The sequence below is a fragment of the Gobius niger genome, assembly GCF_951799975.1.
Source record: "Gobius niger genome assembly, chromosome: 10".
NCBI lineage: Eukaryota > Metazoa > Chordata > Actinopteri > Gobiiformes > Gobiidae > Gobius > Gobius niger.
Genome location: NC_136861.1, coordinates 22412676 through 22435729, shown reverse-complemented (window position 1 = coordinate 22435729; position 23054 = coordinate 22412676). Strand labels below are relative to the sequence as shown.

The 23054-nt window shown below is 41.4% G+C and overlaps 2 protein-coding genes across 2 annotated transcripts in view; both read right to left on the bottom strand.

Moving 5' to 3' along the window:
- Positions 1 to 13605, bottom strand: part of LOC306968651 (adenylate cyclase 9) — a 31577-nt gene extending 17972 nt beyond the window's left edge. Inside the window, exon 1 of the mRNA XM_079564095.1 lies at positions 10583 to 13605. Coding sequence (XP_079420221.1) covers positions 10583 to 12395 — 1813 coding nt within the window. The 5' untranslated portion in view covers positions 12396 to 13605. The remainder of the gene's footprint in view (positions 1 to 10582) is intronic.
- Positions 13606 to 15545: 1940 nt separating this feature from the next.
- srl (sarcalumenin) lies at positions 15546 to 22605 on the bottom strand (the record flags this gene model as incomplete). The annotated part of the gene is made up of 7 exons (XM_079564827.1): positions 15546 to 16472; positions 16540 to 16773; positions 16872 to 16988; positions 17493 to 17528; positions 18400 to 18495; positions 18613 to 18711; positions 22545 to 22605. 7 exons carry the CDS (start codon positions 22603 to 22605, stop codon positions 15661 to 15663), a joined length of 1455 nt encoding a protein of 484 aa, XP_079420953.1. The 3' UTR covers positions 15546 to 15660.
- Positions 22606 to 23054: the final 449 nt, after the last annotated feature.

The window sequence follows — 23054 nt, the reverse complement described above, 5'->3', positions numbered from 1 at the left end:
TCACAGCAGGCTGATGTTGACAATGTCCTGGGACCACTGCTGCAAACGACCCCTTATCTCCAAACAGGTTCCATGACACAGCAAATTCAACGCAGCGCTTTGTGTATTGATGCATGCTGTCGGTGTTTGTTGTCCATTTACAGCTTCATTATGAAACACAGTCAAAGGTGGTCTAAAAGTATGTAAATTTAAGTGGTAAAACGTTACAAAATCTCTTGAACGTGAACATTCAGATGCATGACAGAGGCTTGTGATGAAGAGAATAGGTATTTTTCAGCCCATCTAATCAAAAAATGTCTGTGTGCACTGTGCAATGTCAACTCCTGTGTAACGGTGTGTGCCACTGACCACTTTGAGATCTGTGTGCTTCTGTTTACACCTTATGCCCCTGTGAAGAGAATGGGTGTATCTTAAAAGGTTGGTCCGTCTAAATAAAGAAATGCCCAGCTGTATCGAATCAATTGGGCTTTGTTCATTTCTTTTGAACAGTGGGGGGACTTTGAGAATAGCTGGAATAAAGGATAAAAGCCAATGATTTTTATCTTTGCTTGGTTTCCCTCAGCATATAAATGAACCCAAATTAGGACTTGTCAGGTGTTGCATGTTTACCTGCTTTCTACCCAATACTATCTGCTTCCTGTTCCCTCTTCTTCAAAGGTCAAATGGCAAAAATATATAACCTAACAATGTGAAATGTACTAAAAATGACTAAAGGTTCCCAGACTGCAGACACTTACCAATATACGCAATGGGCTACTGTGATAGTTGATGGTGAAGGTGTCATTTAAAAACGTCTGGCTGCAGTGAAAGCAGCCATAAAATATGTTATAAAATGTAATGCCTAAAAGTCGGCGAGAAGAAAAACCACAGGGCGGGAAAATGTCAAGTGGCAGCTAAAAGTGATAAAAGCTGCAGGACTGACCCTCTGCAGGGAATATCTCGAGCGTTTAGCACACAATATGTACAGTATAGGCTGTGACCCTCTGAGTGGCAGCTAGGGGGATTCCTCAAGCCTTTAAAAGACAGCCCAGGGCGCACAGGACAGCCACGACACACTGAAATCGATGGAGGCAGGCAAGCTCCAGGCACGAACACGAGACAGACACCAGGCTATACACAAGGGTTCCCGACATAATAGAAACATGAAACAGCTAATCGCAGTATTGAAATGTGTGTCAGCGTCAGCAGCAAAAGCTACACAGGGAATTGAGACACCGCTGTCAATAAAACCACATGATTATCACAGCCCGGCAATAGGAATTCATCACAGTCACTGATGTGTTGGTTGTTGCTGGTTAGCTCAAGAAAAGCAAGCAATTGGCCAACCAAAATTGTAAGCTTTCAAAACACCCGTTCTGATTTTTAATATTCATCCCATATTCCCAGAGGACACTTCTCTACTCACAAAGCGATAAGTACAGAATAATGCTTGTGGATTATTTTTACCATCGCAAAATATAGCAAGAGTCCACACTGTCTATAAAACCCCAGATAAAGAAAGTCACCTTGAGTAAATGTGATTCATCTTTACCTTTGCGGCCTAATTGCTCTTGATTGAAATTCTGCAGTGATAACAATGATAAAACACCAATAAGCCATACAGTGAAAATGTATGCTGTGTTACCAAATACACAGTGAAATATGCAGAGTGAATTTATGTATGGCGAGCTATACTTGTCATATTCCCTCATTCATAATTTACAAAGCCATTTATTACATGCACTCTCCACCGCTGCATTTTTTAGCTAATGCCAGCAGCACACAGCCCTCACACAACAGCAGGGCACTGTGGGTATTTCTGTGTGAATAAAAAGCACACAGAGAGAGTTGCATGGGCGGAGGGCGTCACCGAGCCGCCTTAAGACTGAACTATCCATCAGCGTCAGAGCAGGCTGGTGTGAGAAGGAGGCGGAGTACTGGCATTTTCTGTACCCTTGATCACAAAGGAGAACCGCTTGGGAAGCATCAATGAGTCATAATAGCTATTTATCACCTCAGCATCTGCATGGCCTTGAGGAAAGCGGAGCAGCAACCACTGCTAAAGTCACATGTCGTTTTTATTTTTATTGTATTATAGTGATCGAGATGATTCACTACAAAAACGGAGGTCACAAGTCGGTGTGTGTCCAGTGTTTTCTTATTCTATTCAACTTATTCGCGCCCACTTTTGCCTCTTTTTGCCACTGATCGGCTCTTCTGTTGTATTGACACTTCCGGTAAGCGCGAAGTCCGTTCACTAAGCGAAGAACGAGGGAAAATGTTCCCAGCTAAAATCTGATGCTCAGTAGGTTGATTTGTGTAAAATGTCCAATGTCAACACTGCATTGTTTCTCTGTGTGGCCTGAAAATGGCTTTGTGTCCGTGTAGTAAGTGATTTTCTAAAGTCCTAAACTGTAAACGAATAGGAGTGAAGGGCGGGCACAATTCATGACGGCACCCAAGTTCCGATAGACAAGTGACAAGCAGATTAAGAGACATGGTCTGTCCATAAAAAGAAAAAAATGGCATCTTACAAAACAAAAGCAAAATAAAAAAGTACTAAGGTTGAGGACATCAGTACTAAACCTTTTAATCAAGGTGAGAGAAGACGCGTTGAATGAATGGCTGCATTTGGAACAAAACTCGTGAGAGAAAATTGGACTACAGTATATAATATAAAATAAAAATATTGCCAAAAGTTTCATTTAATTTGAATCCAAGAGAATAAATGTCATATAAATGTAATTTTAGTCTCCCTTACTTCAAAAGGGACCGTGACTAACACATATACAAATGTAAACTGCTTGAACCTCTCCCTCTCTCTCTCAGTCTCAGCACGAGTCTTTCTAAAACAGGCTTGTAGTTTCCAGCTGACCCTCACCCTGTTTCAATAGCCTGTTGCCATGGCAATTAGCCTTGGCAGCCCCAGACTGTGTGAGCTTGCGTGAGCTTGTGTGTGTGTGTGTGTGTGTGTGTGTGTGTGTGCGTGTGCGTGTGTGTGTGTGTGTGCGCGCCTGTGGCTGTAGAAATGTCACTTCTTCATGTGCACTGCTGAGTTTAGTGTTTTGACTGTAGAGCAACCAAACCCACTACACCATGTTCACAATCATCTTTTAGTCTTCACTACTACTTCATTTGTCATTAGCATTTTTTTTCCAGCAAATTACGCTGCACAAACTGACACATTATAGCTTGTCTGGACAAATAGCAATATCTGATAGTACTTCATTTAATCTGTGCATGACTTTGGATGTATGATATGTAATCCTAATTTAATTGTGCATATTTTAAATATGTCCAGGTCAGGACTTCAGAGCATTTACATTTGAGAGAAGACTGAAATATTAACATCTCAGACAGAACTGCATGCATTGCAGAACTGCTTAACTTGTAGAGGTCTAAACTGCAGGGCTTTTTCAGAACCCATAGACACAAAATACAAAATGCTGCATGCAAAAGACATCACAACATTAACTGAAGAACAGCAGCCTTTATGATATAACTCAGGCTAAAAAATATTTATATTTGATTGAAACCCTTGTATATAATCTATTTTGTGGCTGGCCTGCAAACCATAGTACATCAGTTATTTGTGGTCTATTTATTGCTGCTGTATTGTAACAGTGTAAATATTTGTGTAAGGCATATTAAACCAAACAATGCATGGATGCACAGTATTAACTCACCTGCACTTCCTGCTTTAGTGGAAGCTAATGGCCTGGATGTAGCTGACATCAATAATTCTTAGATTGCTTTGGCTGGCTCCAGCTATGGGCCGGTACAGTTCAATAAACTGCTTATATACATGAACTTTTTGGATCAAGAGCAAAGTGCACACAGAAACTACACAAGGCAATGATTTTATTATAGCACTATAATGTATATGTGGTATCAGGAGATTGTTTTGGTAGATTAAAAATACCCTTGAACCTCCTGTAAATTCAAACTCACTTTATCTATCTGTTAGGTGTCGGTGAGAGTGTACCAAATTGACACACATAACACACACTGATCAGACATTATGTGTGTGACTCTGTATCCACTACACACGTTGACAACAGCCTCTCCTGCACCTGTCGCTTTGGGTCATCTATGTCAGAGCAGACAGAAGCAGCACGCATCAGACCTGAGCCAATGCTCCCCTCAGGGAGCCAGGCACTGCCACGCAGTCTTCTGACACTTCAGAAGTATGCTTTCAACTGGATATCACAAAGAAAAACTCCAACACTATCAGATCAATAGAAAGCTTACTAAATGCAAGATAAGGATGCCACACTATGAATTACTTCCTCATCCTAAAACTCATTATGTCTCAGTACAAATCTTTCTTTCGGTGACGGCTAACATAATACACAGTCCTAAAGGCATTGAGGCACATAGCACAAACCTGCTGAGTAACAGTGCGACACCAGGGATAACACAAATTACTGCGGCTGTAGAACCCAGCTAAAGCACCATACACCTTCGATAACCTTGAAGCACAAAGGCACCAAATTTACTAAGCAGGGCCAGAGAGTTACACTAAATTTGAAAGACTGGATGGATTTTGTGGACCATTAAATATGCAGTGAAGGACAATAGTCGGAGCAGAAAAATGCATGAGGCACTTGGTATATAAATATGTAAATATAGACTTAGTATAGTGTGACAATCTCCTGGTTTCAGAGTATGAGAATAAGAACTGTGCAATCCCGGTATAAGTAAGTGCATTATGCAGCGTAATGGTATTCCAGGGAATGTTTACAGCAGGGTTTAAACACCACCGTAACAGCTGTCTACAGTCACAGCTCAATGTGCACCTCTCTTTACCCACACTCTGACACTTCACTCGGAAGATTCTCCATTTCAGCAAAGGCCTAATACGCAGCATGACTCAATACTGTGTGTGCATTGTGCCTACTGATGGCAAAAACTGATGTAAGTTATTTATGCGATCCGCGAGACAGCTGAATGTACATTATTATATTGTAAGCCCAAAAAGCGAAATTGCTTCATTTAGATCATTAAACAACAGGAATATGTCCCTTTCCTCTCTTAGTTTAGTTTAGTTTATTTGTTTATTTGAGCAGTTGAATTTGTGCTAAAAAGGAGTGGGCCGAAGCAAAAGCTTATAAACACCCATCCCCGAAATCATTATAATAAAAATGTATATTACAACAATGGTACAAAAGAACATATTGCAAGTAGTCTCTTAAAGAATTAAACTATTATAATATTACACAAAAATCTGTTAATGAAATCTGCTGTATTCTATTTTGACGACTCACAAAGCACAAAGACAAACAAACCAGAATTATAGCAGCTTACAGTTGCATCAAAATGGAAAATGACGATAAAAAAAAACTGTGCAGCTAAGTGAGTCGTCTAAAACCAGAGGACAATATGCAAATCAATGCAACTTCACTCAGATTCTGTCAAATCACAGACGTTGGACCTTTCTCGCTTGCTTTTCAGCAAACTGAATGGAAGAGCTATGTTAGAACTATGAGGCAGTTGAGTAATTTCCCATAAAGCCCCAGGCTAAAGCTGTAAAATGTGTTGACAGGCAGCACACTTCTGTCTGCTACGTGTCATGCAGAGCAGAGAAAGTGTAAATATTAATGGAGATGTTCGAATGAGTCACCTAAAGCGGATGTTACACCCCCCGCAGTGCACGAAGGGGAAAAAAATGGCATTCGAAAAACGGGCAGGACATGAATTTGGTCATTTCGTCTTCTACAGCTGAAGCACTCTGATCTGTAGTTCCTGGTTTTGTTAAACAGAGGGAACACAAAAGCTCGTAACACATCACCAGACCCATTCTGTGCTCAGACTGTGTTCATCATGGAGGCAACAAGTTTAATTCCCACTACTTCCTGCAGAGGGCGCTCCAAGCTACTTCGAAATCCTGACGAGTCCTGTTCCTCTCTCCTTGCTTAAATCATAAAATGTCAAGGCTGAGGTATCTGAAAGAATGTTTGTAAGCCTCAGTTATGCATGGTATGTCCACTGATCTTTATACTGAATGTTCCCCCATAAACAATATTAACAAATCAAAATGCGATTGTACAGCCCGACTAAAATTGCCAATCGACAATCAGACAGTCATGAGGACTAGGACATTTATGGCATGGACTGGAATATAAATCAGCAAGCAGCAAACACGGCCCTCCGGCTGCCTGTGGTATTTACGTGTCTTGGGATGTTCTTTGTTGCCTCATTATAAATATGTAGTGCCATGGCAGGGTCATTATGGGGAATCAATATTATTTGCAGCAGTAAAAACAGTCGGCTGAGAGGAGGCTGCCGCAGGAGGCTGATGCTCTGCGATGTTTCTATGATAACACCGGAACTGGCTGGGAAGTAGATGCAATGATACACTGTAATTAGTAACATTCATTACTTTACCTCAAGAGATAAGGGCAATGGGGAATTGGAAAAACACCGCACATTTGCCCTTCGTCTGAGCAGCAGTTTATTTTGAAAAGAGTGTGCAATGTTTCTCAATCTGAGGTAAGGGTAGGCGGGTACCAGCCTTAGTAGGGATGCAACAGATGGCGCTCATGTTTTTGTTCTCTTGTTTAGAACTGCGTTAGATGTGGTTTAGTCAATTTTAGACATGGATTCGCCATGGATTCAGCTTCAGTTTAGGTTTTGTCCTGTTCTGGTGGCACTTGGAATTAAGTCAAATCTCTAAAATGGCATACGATGTGAAAAGTTTAAGAAACTATGAAGAACTGAACTGAAAAGAAAAAATAGGCTCTGTTAAAAAAGAGGGACAGGATAAAAAAAACAGGACTAAACAGGCTTGAACACCAACAATATCCTTAATTTGGTCAAAGTGGAACAAGCTGCACAATCTTCTTTTAATTAATTGCAAAATAAATAAAACATGTTATGAAAGTGTAAAACAGGCCAACAGCTTAATTCTTGAACAAAACTAAACACAGCCTATCACATCCTTTAGGCCCCATCAGCATGCAAACAGCTTTTATATCCCACAGCGATAAAAGGCATTTGCCGCTTAAAAAAAGAGAAAGGGATGTGCCCTGGCTCTTTGTGATTCTGTCAGGTTTAACAGATAATAGTACTTCTTCTAAAGAGATCATCCTGTGCAGCTGCCATCTGAACAAGACACAAAAGAAAGATTTACCTTACCCTGAAAACTGAGCCAAAAATAGAAGCTATTTGTGTGGAAAAAGCCCACAAATACACAGGTATTTGACCTTACATGAGCTGCTAAAAGAACTAAACACGTGAGCAGGGGCGACCACGGGGCAAATTATTCTCTCCAGTAAAATCAATGTGTGCAAATGCAGTAGGATTTGGGCAGTTCTGAGTGGGATACAAATGCAAACTGACATCGCTGAACCGCACTATATGAAGCACACTATACAAATACCAACAGACGGTTTCAAGAGCAAAAATGGAACGCTCGTCCCAACACGATGAGGATCCAGTGTAAAACCCAGTCATTGTGGCTTTCAGATCTTAGGCGATGATGAGATGTCATACTTTTAAAAGGTTTTTGTATTAAAGCAGAACTAAGAAACTCATACCCCTAGAGGCCATAAGCGCCACTGCAGGTGTCGTGGCGTGTTGCGTTTTTTTTTTTTACTTACTCCGTGACAGTAAATACTACGTTGACAAAAAAGATAAAGAGAGAGGAATACTGTACATCCAATTACACAATGGAGATCATTTTGTTACTCAAACTTGGCTGTAAATACTGTTTAAGTGGCGCTAGCCCTCAGTTAGCTTTGCCCGTTAGCCTGTTAGCTTCTTCTTCATGATTCCATTAGTGTGTATTGCGTCTGCGGGTCAGAGCAGGGAAAGTTGTAAGTGTGGTTTTCTGGCCAGACACCAGGGGGGGATGAAAGACCCCCAATCATCCCATTAACACTTGTATTACCCCCAGAGGGACTACGAAAATGATTTATTGAGATAAAGAAGTTACTTAGTATTGCTTAAACTTCACAAAATGTCTTAAGAAATACATCCACAAATGTTGATGTTGTTACAGATTTACAGCCTAATAGAAAATTTCTGATATTTTTTAAGGAATAGGAACAACAGTGCCCCATTAGTATATATTTTTTTTTGTAGAATAGTGTAGACCAATACAAATGACCATGATGCCACTTGAACAGCGTCAGGATCCGAGGACCCAACGCTGTACTGGAATCAGGCCGAGCCAAATCCATTGATGACTGCAAATGCTACCCAAGTGATTTACACAGTAGGAGCTGAGACAGAGAGAATTTCACAGCACTAGAGAACAACTCCCCTGACAGCCAGCTCTCTTAGCCAATGCCAAATCCACCGGGACGGGATAAGTTTCAGGAGGTAAATGCATTACAGTGTGGAAAGAAAAAAGGTTGAGAATCTCTAGACTCTTAGACACATTTGTCCCCTCCAAAACTCAAAAAGTGCTTGTGTAAGAGTTGCTCATTAATCCAAAGAGATGAGACGTGAGGCACCAGCCCATAAATCATTACTTGGCATGTAAACAAAATGCACTTGGACCTCCTAGTGTTTTTAAGGACACAATCTTGTTAACTAGAGCAGACATTTAGCGACTCCCAAAGGTTTTAGAGGATTTCGGAAGTGAATTCTGTGTAATGTACTGGATACTCTTCTTTTATAGTACGGTAACTTGCCAAGACTAAAATCAATAACTTAAAAATTGATGAAGTCTTAAAGGGGAATTCTTCGGCTATGCAGTTGACTGATGGATCAAGTTTTTATGAATAAATCTGAGGAATATCTTAATCATCGGCACAGTAATATCCAGTCCTGGGGCAGAAACAGGTCATTGTTTAGTGCTTGCTGTTGAAGCAGGGGTTTATCTTGAAACATCTATTGCTTGAAACATAAAAGCAATATGTATTTGTTTTAAAATAATGTAATAAAAATAATGAAATAAAAATTTTGATTGATCAATAAGGGGAAAATAATGTGTTGAATTTTTTGGATGTTTTGTTATATGGCTCAGACCTTTTTCTGTCCCAAACAAGGACAATCCAAAGACTATTTAAGAACTAGACCAGGTATGAATCCATTTCAAACTAATCAAAGACTAAACCAGGTCTAAACAAGGACTAACTGTTGTTGGCACAGTTAGAAAGTTCTTTCTAGAGCAAGAAGGAAGAGAGAGAGTGCAGGCAAATGGATATTAGAAGCGGCCATTTATATTAAGTTAAAAGGCAATTGTCTCAGGTTCAGTGCAAGGTTAACAGAAGAGGACACACTAAGGACGTCTGAGAGTCTCAGTGACTGAACGAAAGAACAAAGAGGAAACAGAGATGCGGTGTCACATAATACAGCTGCTAAAGAGGGCATTGTTTAATTCATATAAACATTTAACATTCTAGGTCGGTCATAAAGTAACACTTTTCATCCCTGTGTTGATATTGACCAAAGAATATGTCCACCTCTTTTAGACACATTGGGGACAATAAGGCTCTGGTGTATTGTATACAAAGCATTCTGTGGTCCATGAAAATGCTGTATGTTGAGAGTAATTCATCCAGGGCCATGGTAGCAATGCACTGTGCTTTCCAACCGTGGCAATACATGATTACACACTTGGGCTGAACAATATCTCAAACTGATTGTTATCAGCAAATGCAATATCTGTATCACAAGAAAGTAAATCGAGAGAAACGTGACCTGCAGCGCAGAATGAACTTGTGGAGCTTAATCAGCTATGGGGAAAATGGGAGGTGTGATTGAGGAGTGGTGAGGAATTGTAATGGATACGTGGGTAAGGCGTGGCTCTGCGCACAAATAGGGGCATAACAATACATCAATATTGATACCTCAGTATAAGCAACTGTGATTTATGCCATATAAGGATTTATGTCATACTTATAAACCATGCACTTAACTTTCTGTGAGGTCTTCTTGTAATGTTTAACATAGTGGTTTGTAAACGTAGTTAGACATAAGAAGTTAACTTAGAAGCTTGTGTTTTTAACATTCATAATGTTTAAGTTTTTAAATTGGAACATTGTTTAATGTTGATTGTAGACATCTGTATTGTGCAGTATTGCAATCGTGACGCAGGATATTTCCTAATATCGCCGAACAACGAACTCTGAGTCACAGGAAACAGAGGATTTACATCCTTAATCACAAACGTCTGTTAACTTATTAACAACACAGTATTTCACTGATTTTGTTTCTGCTTTGTTTTAACAGCAAGATGGATTATCGCAAGCTCACAAAATCACAGTAATCCAGCTGAATTGTTTGGGATGCACTAGTGGAAGGTTATGTCTGGCACTAATATCTACATTTGCTAACTGTACCATGCACTTTAATGATTCTTGATAGTGATGGCAGTTTGTTGCTTATTGCCATACTAGATTTATATGGATGGATTGAGACTAGGATTTACCACAAGCAATTGATCAGCTGCATTTACTCTGCTTATTATTGCATTTTTTTCCCTTCAAAGACAGTTTGTAATGATTGTTCAATTAAATGTTTACTGAAAACTGCCAAAATAGTTTGAATGGTCACGTAGCCACTGATAAAATTTAGATTCTACTTCCAACATTCCAAGCAATTACAACACATTTTGCAGCAAAATCTATAATAGATTGTATAGGAGGCCTACCTTTAAGCTGATCTGCCACAACGCTATGCCCCAGCCTCTCGATCACATGCCCATCTTCACAATGATAGCGGTCATCCAGGAAGTTTGCTGCTGCTTGAGATAGATGAACTTTCCCTGCCACGCCAAGCTGCTCCATCAGATTGGCCAAATTGACGTCGTTGGACCAAACATCAAACTTGAAGCGTTTCATTCCCAGAATTCCACACAAAACGGTTCCTGTGTGGACACCAACCCTCATATTCACCATCTCCTTCTTCTCTTGACAAAACTGCTCAATGGCCAGGATCATGCCAAGCCCCATTTCAACACAACAGTAGGCATGATCTGGCCTGGGTTCCGGGCACCCAGCCACACAGTAGTAACAGTCCCCCAGAGTGCTTATCTTCTCACAGCCGGTTATTTCACAGAGCCGATCAAAACGTCCAAATAAGTCGTTTAAAAGCCCCACCAAGGCGTGTGCAGATTTATTGGCGGACATTTTGGTAAAGCCGACAATATCTGCAAAGAGAATACTGACAGGCTCCATTCGTTTCATGTTAAAAGGCCTGAATATGATTTGACCACGGGGGATAGAGGTCTTTTTATGTTTGTAGTTCTTAGGGCTGGATAGAGCTGCAGCTGCCCCTCCGGTTGAGTAGCGTTTTGCTGAATGGTCACCAATTTCTTCATCTCCTTGTTTCATTAGTTCGTCAGCCACAAGCCTGGGCATAACAGAGTGGATCATTCTCTCCTTTAAAGCTTTCTCCACCTCCAGATCTTTTCCATGCATGATAGCCTGTCCCACCTTCAGGAAGGTGCTGCGTGATCGCACCTCAGACATGATGAACAGATGTATGCCAATTGCATGAGCACAAATGTGTAGCAGGGCTTTGGCAGGCCCGAGCCATTTTAGCGTCTCCCAGTCTGATAGAGAGGATAGGCTCCAGGATTCCCCCGTTTGGGTGACGTGCAACCAGCCCATACACTCAAACAACACAGAGTAGACTAAGCCCAGCATTAGAGATGCATAAAGGCGGATATGAAGAACGCTGTAGAGCAGAAGGAGAACTTCAATGCACAGTGAAAATGTCCCAACAGAAGAGAGACAAGGTGACCCCATATCCTCTCCAAATTGCTTTTCATACGACACATTGTACACAGGCCCCATGCCACTCTGCTCGTCCTGTTCAAATGGAGCAGAGGGAATTTCTGGGTCCCGGAAACCTGCTGTCTGAATCTGCGGCACCAAGGTGAGGATGAACGTGACAAAAATGAGCAGAAGAGAGGCCTGATTGTAGCAGCGGCTATAGAGCTTAGTGAAAGTTAGGAGGAAAAGGAGCAGGCAGAAACAGAGGAATGATGCAGTCGGAATGAGAAAGGCTGCCCTGTTACAGCGAGAAGGCTGAACAGCAAAGTAAAGTCCCCAGAGGAAACTGGCAGACACTAGGTAAAAAAGCACATAGCGAAACCGTCTCCTGGTCTGAGGGAAACACCTCTCTCGACAGGCCTCCTCCAGAATAGAGGAGTCAAATTTGGGATCCCAGAATTGTCCCGCTGATCGCTCAAAAAGCTGAGGCATTTTCTTCTGCACACGAAAGCTCTTTACTACAGGCCTCCGTGCTCCAGACTCCCCCGAACTGCAGCTGGACGAGATGCTGTATTTACAGTGTTTGGACCCCCCCATGAAACCTCCCGCAAACGAACCCAGCGGCCCGCCTCCGTGCTTGTGTCTGATGCTGCTGCCAATTCGTACTGACACTCCTCCATCTCCACTTGAGTCACAGCTCACTTCTGTGTTGTGAGGCAGCAGCTGCTGATGTTGGGGGGAAGCCATGACTTGATGGAAATTGAGTTTGTTTTTTTTCTCCTCAAAAGGCCGATTATGGAAATACTCAGTGTACACCAAGTTTAAAAGTAGTGAAACAAAAACATAAGATTGAGACTTTAACTTGAGTTATCTGTAGACTGGCTGAGGTAATGCAATACTGTTTCCAAAAAATGAGTTGTGCATTACTGACTCCACTGACGTCAACCCTGCATTCCTCTAGGTCCTTGTGTGTTTTGCCGCACTTGAGATGGCAGGGTTCACACTCTGCCTGCACTGCCTCTTATGTTCAAATCCACTCAGGTGCCAGCAAATGGGTCCACTCATTGAAGAACGATAAAAAAAAAAAAAAACGTTCAAAACATCCCATCCAATATGTATGTGAGGGGGAAAAAGCACTTTTAGTTGGGTCAATAAAGTCTGTTACAACTTCACCAGCTTGAGTCATTAGGGGTCGATGCAGATCCTATGACTGGGCATTTTCTCTATATTTCACTTCTCTAGATGTCCGCGTGCCCTGAAGAGCAAGTTGGGGCTCTGTAGGTGTGAAATCAAAGCACAAATCGTGACCGATGAGCCACAAGCATCATCATCTATGATAATACGTTCACCATTCTCAATGCTTTGGTATAATAGAGCAATTTAATAGCCCTTAAATCCAGTTATCCAGACCATAACAGCTCCTGGCTGCAAGAATTGTCCGGTGTGCATGAAAAAGGGTCCAGCCTGTGTTTTCTTATGGAAACAAAGTTTCCCCACAGCAGCTTGGTCCCTCTGGAAATGTCAGACGTCGAAAAGCCCGTAGAGAGAAGGGCTAATTAAAAGGTCTCACCGCTGCGCGCCTCCTCGACACGGGTCAAAACGGTGCTACTTCAGTCAAGATCGCTGTTCAACTTCAATTTACAAAACAAATGTTCGCATTAAATAATTAAATAATAAATAATATTAATGAACCAACTTAAAAAGACTGCATCTGAGTCCCTACTTGTTTCCTTTCGTCCGCAGTCCACACTGAGAGGAGACTGTGTCTCTAATCGGGACAATATTCGGGTGTTGCAGCAGATTGCGCTTCTTTCTTGAGGGAGGAGGATGCCGTTTCTATCCGGGCGCGGTGAGGATCGCAGTGTCCGAGGCTGCCACCATCTTCTGTGTTTTCAGATAGGCGCCCAGCCGCGTGAAATGAGCGTGTGCCTCAGGAGCTGTGTGGTGGTGGGAATGATTTATGTCAAGACAAAGCGACGTGGTGCCGGAGCGCTTCCTGGATGTGCCAAAATAAAACCCGGGAAAGAAACATGTACCGACGAACATGATAATGTGTATACCCTGCCGTCACAAGAACACGATGCATTTTGACCATTGTGGAGAACTTGTCCTGCTTAATTTCACTGAGAAAAGTAATAGTATTTAATTTAATGTCGGTTAGTGCACATCTTTAACTGAGGGAAAAAATAAACAGATTGTTATGACAAATTATTGATTCTAAACCTCAGAGGCTTCTTCTTACCTCAGAGCCTTCTGTGTTGGTGACAGCACTTCACTGGACACTCATAATCATTTTTGAAGTTTGTCCTCAGTCATTTATATACAGCTAGAGATACAATACAAAACGCACTGGGGCAAAGAAATGAATGCGTGGCAGCCATTCTTTGCCTTTGGCCCAAATGGCGTCTGCAAACCATAACCATCACACAGGGTTGAAGTGTCTAGCTCAATAGATTATTAACAATAGACACTATACTATTGCTATAGTTCTACAAAACAGGAATGACACATGACTTAGAGGTTATTCTTTCTTCTGATGAACAGTGATTTGTGTCTGTTAGGCAGACATTGTGTGTTAGGATACTGATCTGAACAACAGACAACATGACATGAGTTAATCTTGAGTCAATCAGAAGTCTTTATTTGGAAATCTTTTTCAAGCTTCACATTCTACAACCAATTCACATAAAATGAAAAACTCAAATACTCTTTGGCATAGCCTACCAGGAAACATGGCACTCATCCTTGAACACTCCGCCTGGGCCACTACATTAAATAGACAGTGTTAGTTTTTAATTTGATCTTTTTTGCAGTTTCACACAGCACTCTCTTGTGGTCAACTTGAGGATCATCTAGAAGCAACACGTGGCGCACCCGCATTCAAACAAGCGGTAAGGATAGTGAAGTAATGACTAGTTTTTTATTGGAAAGGGGACTCTCACCAGGAGGATGGTTAAGGTCAATTCTACCCACAAGTTCTGTGTTTAGAAGGTCTACGTGCCATGTCAGGTTTCTCATAAAATGTTGAGGTAGGTCCACATAAAAATGCATCTTCATTTGATGGGAGTGAGGTCAGCTTTTGTCCTCCCTCCACAAAGGTCAGGGGTCAAGTCCTCAAATGGGATCATAACAATTTTTAACTAAAGAAAAAAGAAAAACGTTTGGAATACTCTTTTACACACAGTTTGCTCAATGCTTTTTTGGAAACAAAAGTATAAAAGTAAGCTTTACATGTACTGTACAATGTAATAAATAAACAGAGACACATCCTTCCATGTTATTTATGTGGTCATTCAGCTTTAAAAAGCTTAAGGCAATGAAAAATAACACAGTGCTGGATGGGAGCAGTAGACTTAACAAAACAATAGCAACAACAGATGAAGCAGAATAAACAAATTCCATCCAGAGCTATAGCCTTGGCCCCTGACCTCTGGTTCTGTCAAACATCAATGTGAAGATTGTCAACAATCCATAAGCTTCAGAAAATTAAAATAAATGTACCAATGTTCATGAATTACTGAAACATTGCACATGCTCTATATCAAACAACAAAGTTTAGGGTGTTTTGAGGACTCAAAATAACATATTACTAATTACAGTGCTAGTTCTACCAAACAGGTGCTGTTGTCTTATTTCAGCAATTACATTTCTATTTAAATAAGGGGACTGGTTTCTTACTGGGTTTAGATTTTATCATCCACACTCAATTACTTATTTGTTAATTATTTTTTTTCTTTACACTTTTACCAAGTCCAGTGCAGTGTTAAGTGGCAGAAAGGTAAGCATGTATTTAAAAACCATTGGTTTTGTTATAGTGTCAGCACTTGAGTCTTTAAGCTGCCTTTTCACTTCTCCATCTGTCTAAAGACGTTCCTTTTCTATGTACGGTATTTCTCTCTAGGGAAAATACAAACCCACTCTTTGTCATTTTAACACCACAGACATCCTAAAAAGACAAGGCTTCTATTAGTGCCCCTTTCTTCAGCATCACTCACTCACACTCAGTGTTTCCTCAGTTTTTCCGGTAGCGGTTCTTTGGCTTTTCCCCACAGCCAGTAGCTTCACAAGAGGACAGACCAGGCTGCTTGCCAGAGTTAATGCTGCTCAGAAGAGCAGGTAGCTCATTTGTGATGGCCTTCTCAATTTTGTCCAACAAACAGCCCCCAATGTAGGAGCACTGGGTGGACAAAGGCTTAAAGCCTGCGATGGGGTTGATGCCAAAGAAGTCACGGTACGCATCGCGGTTGGGCAGGTCAAACTTGCTGACATTGGTCTTGGCTAATATGGATTTGAAAATGAAGAATTTGTCTGGGTCATCCACAATCTCCTTGAAGACTAAATCGGGGTCACTGAAGAAGCTCATCTTGTCTTTGAAGGTCTGAACATATCGGTCGACCAGCAGGCTGTGGATGCGCACTCGGATGGCATGCTGCCGAATAAAGGCAATTTTGTTTTCCAAACGATTCTCAATGACCTGGTTGAGGTCCTCAAGGAGGGAGATTTCCTCCTTCTTAAAGAGCTCTTTGCTGGTGTCTGGAGCATATTCGTAAGGCCAGAAGGAGCTGACGTAGACGCGTGGAGGCTCGGTCACATTGATGAGAGGTGCCAGGCTCCAAAAGAGCGCACCATAGACCCTCATGAGGTCCTGGGTGGCCAGGTTGTCTGCCTTGTTCAAGATGATTCGAATCTGAGACTCACGACCCTTCAGCTGCCTGAAGAGCATCTCCAGCTCCAGCCCCACGTCCAGCTTTGTGGGGTCAAACACCACAAAAATCAGGTCAGCACGGTCGATGAACCACTGGCAGACATCATTAAAAGGGTAGCCTGGATGGAAGAACACAATACATATTTAGATGTTTGAAGGCGGTAAAGCCAGTGCCGACTGTCTCACCTCGCTCCTGCTGTTTGCGGTTCTCAATGATTCCAGGTGTGTCCACAAAAGTTACACGTTCAAGCATTTTGTGGGGCATTTCAATACCAATGAGCTTCTCCAGAAAATTCTGTCCAAACTTCTCAAGTGGGGAAAAGGAGCGAGAGCTGTCTGCAGCCATCACAATGCCCTCAACTGATCTGATCTTCTCTCCGTGCATAATTACAGTGAACTCCGATGTGGTGGGCTCAGCTCCTATGAAGATAAAGAGGGACCAACTTTAGAAATTCTGACACATATGTCTCCTCGCCTTTATATGTTCCACAATCAAATAATCTGGACACATACTGTACCTGTGTAGAGCTGATAAGGGCTCTCATGTAAACCCAAAAGGTAGTTGACCATTGAGGACTTTCCTACACTCCAGGGTCCCAGAAACAGCACCATTGGTTTGGAGGTTATCTCCCCATCTGCACAGGCACAATGACACCATAATCATACTGAATTTGGTAATGGGTGATAAAGTAATAAACAAACTGCAAAAATATGAAGCAGCCAGGCATGTTTAGTCAAAGCTCAATCCCATTTCCACAGAAAGCATCCAGACATAAAGAGCAAGCAGTTGACGGTTGATGCTGCTGCTGGTATTAGAGCTCTTTGTACATGGCAAAGATAGATTCTCAACATAGCAATGAATGCTGTATTGATATAAATACTTAGAATAAACCCTGTATCGCAGTGCTTGTTTTTTGAGCACATGCTTTACTCTGCACTTGAACAATAAATACTTGCGCTGACATTTCTTCCCTTTATTATACTAATCTGTGCATTTAACGCTTGTTCATTGGGACTTGTTTTCATCATAAGTAGAACTATGTGCATTTGCAGGGAGATGATGTATGGAGACAAATGGAGGGGAAGAGGAGGCGGAGCATTCCCGGCTTTGCCATGCACAAAGGTAAGCCCACACCCACCTGTGGCCTGGTCGCCAAGGGTTCGTCCGGGGTAGGCTGTTAGATGAGGGGAACAGTTTGTGAAGGAGAAGGATGAGAGCACAGCGAGGGTGCAAGATGACGGGTGCTATCACAATGTGGATGAGAGATATCCATATTTGATCCAGTTTGTCAAACATGAAAAAATGAATGTGAAATCCTTGCTTCTAGGGCTGCAAGATAAATCAATTCGAATTGTTGCAAGTTGTTAATTGAAAATGGCCTCTGGTGTATAAAACTTGCTAATTTAGCTGTAATGTGGACCAGTACATGTTTTGAAATACATGCAATTCTTGTTTTAGTTAAGCAGTATTTCTGTCTTTTCTCTACTATTTTGAGCGAAGACAGAAATACTGCTTATGAATGTAAGATTAGAAAAGAAACAGGACTTTCAAAATGTAAAAAATAATCTATTGCGATACTTGCTAAATAGATAAAGAAGCAATTAGACATTTTTACAAAATTGTGCAGCTGTGCGGTTTGAGGTTTTGTTGCATGCTCACTGTAAGAAAACAGAGAGAACCTTAGTTCGGGTGCAGACGTTGTGATAGTGGCGAAGACTCTTTGTTCGATACAGAGTCAGTGTGAAATATTTTTACTTCATGACTTTAGCCTACTGTGTTTAGTTTAGTCACTACAGCGTAGTATATCATAATTTATCAGATTACTTAGTGAACTCAAAGAACTTCATGCTTATCCAATTGCTGGCGATTAGTATTTCAACCATTGGACACTTAATGTTTAAATAATAAAGGGAAATAAAACTTTGCTTAAAATTTGGTTGCACATCACATTTGTACATGACAAACAAGTCAACACGACACTAAGCATCTCAAACAGGACCTCACTCAGATCAAAAAGGAACAGGAAGAGTGGAACTCAGTCGTACCTGAGATCTCGTGCTGCCGCAGTTCGTTGTACTTGTAGGCCTGTTCCATTGGCTTGATGGACGTGTGATAGATCTTTCTCAATGTTTGCAGTGCGGCTGCAATTACAATGCAGGGCAAAGATTGATGGTTAAAAGAGAATTGTTTAGTACCTCTAGTAAGCAGCCACTGAACAGATTCCGTTTATAGACATAGGAACACATATGTTTGACTACCTGCATAATCTTTTGCTTTCTCCTCAGTTGCAAGCCTCAGTGTTTCATCTATGTGAGATCTGTCCCTGAGAGGCTCTGTGGTGACCTCCTCCTTTTCTTCTGAAAACAAAGGTAGAATTATTTACTGTTTAAAAAAAACATGTACAGCATAAGTACAAAAGTATACCTTAACCTTAACCTTAGAATGCAAGCACTTGCTTGGTAGCATTTAAATCTATGCACTGCACAATGTTAAACCAGTGATTACTCTTTATAAGTGTGTGTATCATATTACTTCATCACAGCTGTTAATGCTGTCAGCTCTTTATTTAGAAAGACAGGGCCAAAAATATACAGACAAAGAGCTTTGTGTAGCATCACCATGGCTTTGATAACAGATAAAAGCCACGCAGGGACTTCCCTGCTCTAGTGCAGTAGAGACCTAGAGCTGGACCATTGTTCCCAGCACTAATATACATGGCACTGCACAATCCTCAGTCTTTTCTCGGCTATATTTACTCCTTTATCTCAGAGTTATTGCATGGTGCGACATGTATGCATGTACTGCGCTGCATTAAAGCATAAGTTGTCAATTCTTAAGGAGGGAAAATATGTAAATGTAGAAAACATTTACAATATGTGCTTTTGTGTTTATTATCCTCAGGTTCAAAGTGAGCAATATGTAAAAATGATACAGTATGAAAAAACAGTAAAAACTGGTAATGTTTTTACTTATTTTGATCAAATTTCACAGTCATTATGTATCCTTCTTTTTACCACTCAAAGACATCTTTCATGGTGCTTAACCCAGTAACAGTAGGCAGTAATCAGTGGTCGCCCTGAGACACTGGTGATGTAGGATAGATCAAATACATTTGACAAATTTTACCTATGGAGAAACAACAGTCTACAAAAAAGCTCTACACGTTCACTATGATGAAAACTCAGTGTTAAACTGTGCCCTAATTAGTTTGTGTGAGCTCTCATTCATCCGAGTTGTGCACATACTTGCTGTGTACACCCACATAAAAATTAACAACATAGCAATAGACTCTATGACTTTTTTCTGTTGGAGCTGGAGTGGAGACATTCAGAAAACTGTCAGAAGCTTAACCCAGGCCTGGTTACTACAACTGATGCTTATTGACAAAGTTTTCATTGAACTCTGTCATACCGATCTTACTTCAGCTTCTGAAATTTCTCATTGAGGAGTTGAGTCTTTTAACACTGTCCATGTGAGAGGGCCTAAGTGCTGTTAACTTGTTAGCACCTTCTGATGCACAGGAGAGTGCGCCACAGGAATCACAGCTCGCTGCCTGCACATGGCGTGGCTTGCATCAGCACTCAGAATTAACCCTGCAGGCGCCAGGAGAGTTGAACTCTTGACATCTGCGGCTTGGAACATGTGTCCTCAGTCAGTCCGTTGCCCCACAACCGAAGGTGGTTAAGAGAAACACTCCACTTATAAACTACATCTAGAGTGAATTGTGGATATTTAAGTCAAGCAGGCCTCAGTGCCAAGGCAGCATAAGGTAAGCTTTAGCTTTAATGTAATTATGGTACAAATGAATAAACAGAGGGATTGAGATATCAGTTGTTTTGACACAATCTCCTGCACAAAGATAGATTACACAGCATTAAAGATACTACATGCCGGCCTGCTCTCTTGCTATTTTGATATAATTGTGGATGTCAGTGTTGTTGAGGGCTTGTCATCTTAATGCTCTTGTGCCAATATATTTGTGATGCCATTTTATTATGTGTTCTTTAGTGGCATTTTATATGTAAGCATACTTACTGAAACTTTATCTTTGAGTTAGATGTTTAGCTGACAGCACTGTGCAGGTGATTCAATTTAAGTGAGGAGAGGAGCACACTCAAACACCATTTTTGCTTTGGCTATTTTACATAAAAAAATCATCTGATGTCACCTGTTAACGCCATCTGATGTTGATTTATTTATCAGACTATCACAGTTAATGACACTTGTAACGTGGCATAACACTTGTATTCAACAAGTACGGTGACAGCAGGAGAATGTGAGTTTTCTGTCACAAATAGAGGTGTGAGGCTGGGTGTGGTGCACAGATGGCAACAGGTGGTGGAGCCCCCGACTGCACAAATATCCACCACGACCCATTCGGCCGACAGAGCCAGAGGCACAACGGCTGCAGCCTATTTTAAGGAACTGACTGATAGGCTGCCGGTTATAACATTAAGCCTAATTCGTTTGGATATCTAGAGGATTCTTCCTTGAACATGGGAAAGAAATGTTCTGATTGCTCGTAAAGTTGACCACCATGTAAAACAGTCCATTTTTGCTCAGCGTAGCTGCTGATAACAAGCTGACAAAGGAGACAATGAAAACTGTAGCTCAAAGCTCTACACAGAGGCGTTGATCTCTCTGTCCCATCGGAAGCGTGTGAAGGACATGGTGTGCCCTTGTATAAGTCTTATGAGGAGTTGAAGCCGTTCCGGTGTCCCCCTCAGAGAGAGGGACGCCCTGCACACGCCCTGCACATGTCAAAAGAAATCACATGGGAAATCAGTGCTGCAGAGGAAGTTCAGTTTTGGGGTGTCCAGCACTGACTTGCAGAGTCAACCTATAGCAAATATATGTTGGTGTTTTAAAGTCCAGAGTGCAAAATTAGATTTGTACAGCACAGCCCCTCTGTTATATTAATGGAAGTAATTGTGTTAAAGACGACTCTTAGAGGACAGTGGTTTTCGAAAGAGCCTTAATACAAGGTAGGACACAGTATAATGACAGCCCCTTGAGATGCATTAATATTTTTTTTAGAAAGTGTAGTGCACTTTTTCTTTGTAAATGTTGCCACATATATATTCAAGGTACTCACTCCTGTACAATGCTCTGATCTATTTGGTAGGATACTGCTAACTTCAGTTTGTTGTATACAGCTGAGAGTTCAATTGAGAGTGCTATTACAATGGCCTGTGTTCTGTTATAGAGAGAAAGCATGTCCCTATAAGGCAAACTGCTGGGAATAAATTGTGTTTGTGACAGTGCAGAGTGACAGCAGCTGTGCAGCATATCAAAAGGCTAGTGAGGGTCGCATGGGCAGTGAGGGGAGAGGGAGAGTGGAGCTGTACTGGACAGTGTTGGGTTTCAGAAGGCCTTCCAATCTTAGACTTATGACTGAGGTCTGGCCCACACAGGCTACGGCCGGGTACAGGGCCGAACCCCAAGGACGGACAAGGGTGAGAGACAAGGGGAACACAATGAACAAGAGTTGACTCAAATGCCAAGCCTTTACCTGGGTACATTTGTACAACTCACTATTCAAATGTAGACTCTTCTATGTCGTTGTTTCAAATGTTTCGGATGTGATGCAGCCCTTGTGAGTAATTCAAGATCAATACTAAAAATTCTGTATTTAACTCCAGCACTAATACCTATAGTGTGAGGTAAAAGTCAAAAGTGAATCTATATAAAAATCACTTGCAAAGCCCATAAGCCTAATATGAAAAGACTTTCCATTGGCCAGAGCCATTTGACCTGCTGCCATTTCACTGTTCAAAACTCACAATGGGCTCATCCCAACTTTCTGAAGAACTTAAGAAATCAGCGATGACAGACACAGTTAAAGACGTCCCATTCTACAGGGTGACAAATGTATTTATAAAGTTGGGCAAGTTTTTAAATAGTTATGGTGCTTAGAAAAGAGGGCTCTAAATATGTCTGTCTATCCTCACCCAGTATGTCATTATGTGCCCATGCACTCTCAGACCATGTCCATTCACCATGTATGCATAATACGACAACACACACAAAGGACAAGACATACAGTAGGCAAAAGTATAAGCAAAGCATACCAAATAATTAGCATCAAACAATAATGAATTAAGGACATTTCTCAACCAGCTTTACTTAATTTACACTAAATCTGTAGACTAAATTTAAAAAAAACGTATCACAATATTGTTATTCTTACCTGTAGCGGCCTGCAAGAGCAGCAGGGAGAGCAGACAGCAGATCGCGAGCGTACCCTTCATGATGGCTGCCAGGAGAACACTGATAGTTTCACATACTATATATACTGCTGGCAGGAAGGTTAGAGGGCACACGGAGAGGAGAGGCGGGCACTAAGGAGGGCAGCTGCTGGAGGGGCTGAGAGAAGTGTGAGAGAATACACACAGCAAATGGATCTGCTGATTATCCCTTGTTCACTGCGAGATTCTGTGGCAGGATTTGCCTTTTTATTTGCCTTTTATGGTTAATATCTCTGTAATTACCTCTGTAAATACCTAACCAAAAATATGATGGAAAACATTTCTATTTTCAGCGAAACTTTGACACTATCCAATTTTATAACGAGAATGCAGGCTGTTAGTGGTGAGCAATTAACTTATAAATGTATAATCCTTTCCCAATGGATGATATTCAAGAAGGGCAAAAACAACCCAGCTCTGTCAATGATCATTTGACAGACTTAAATAGATGT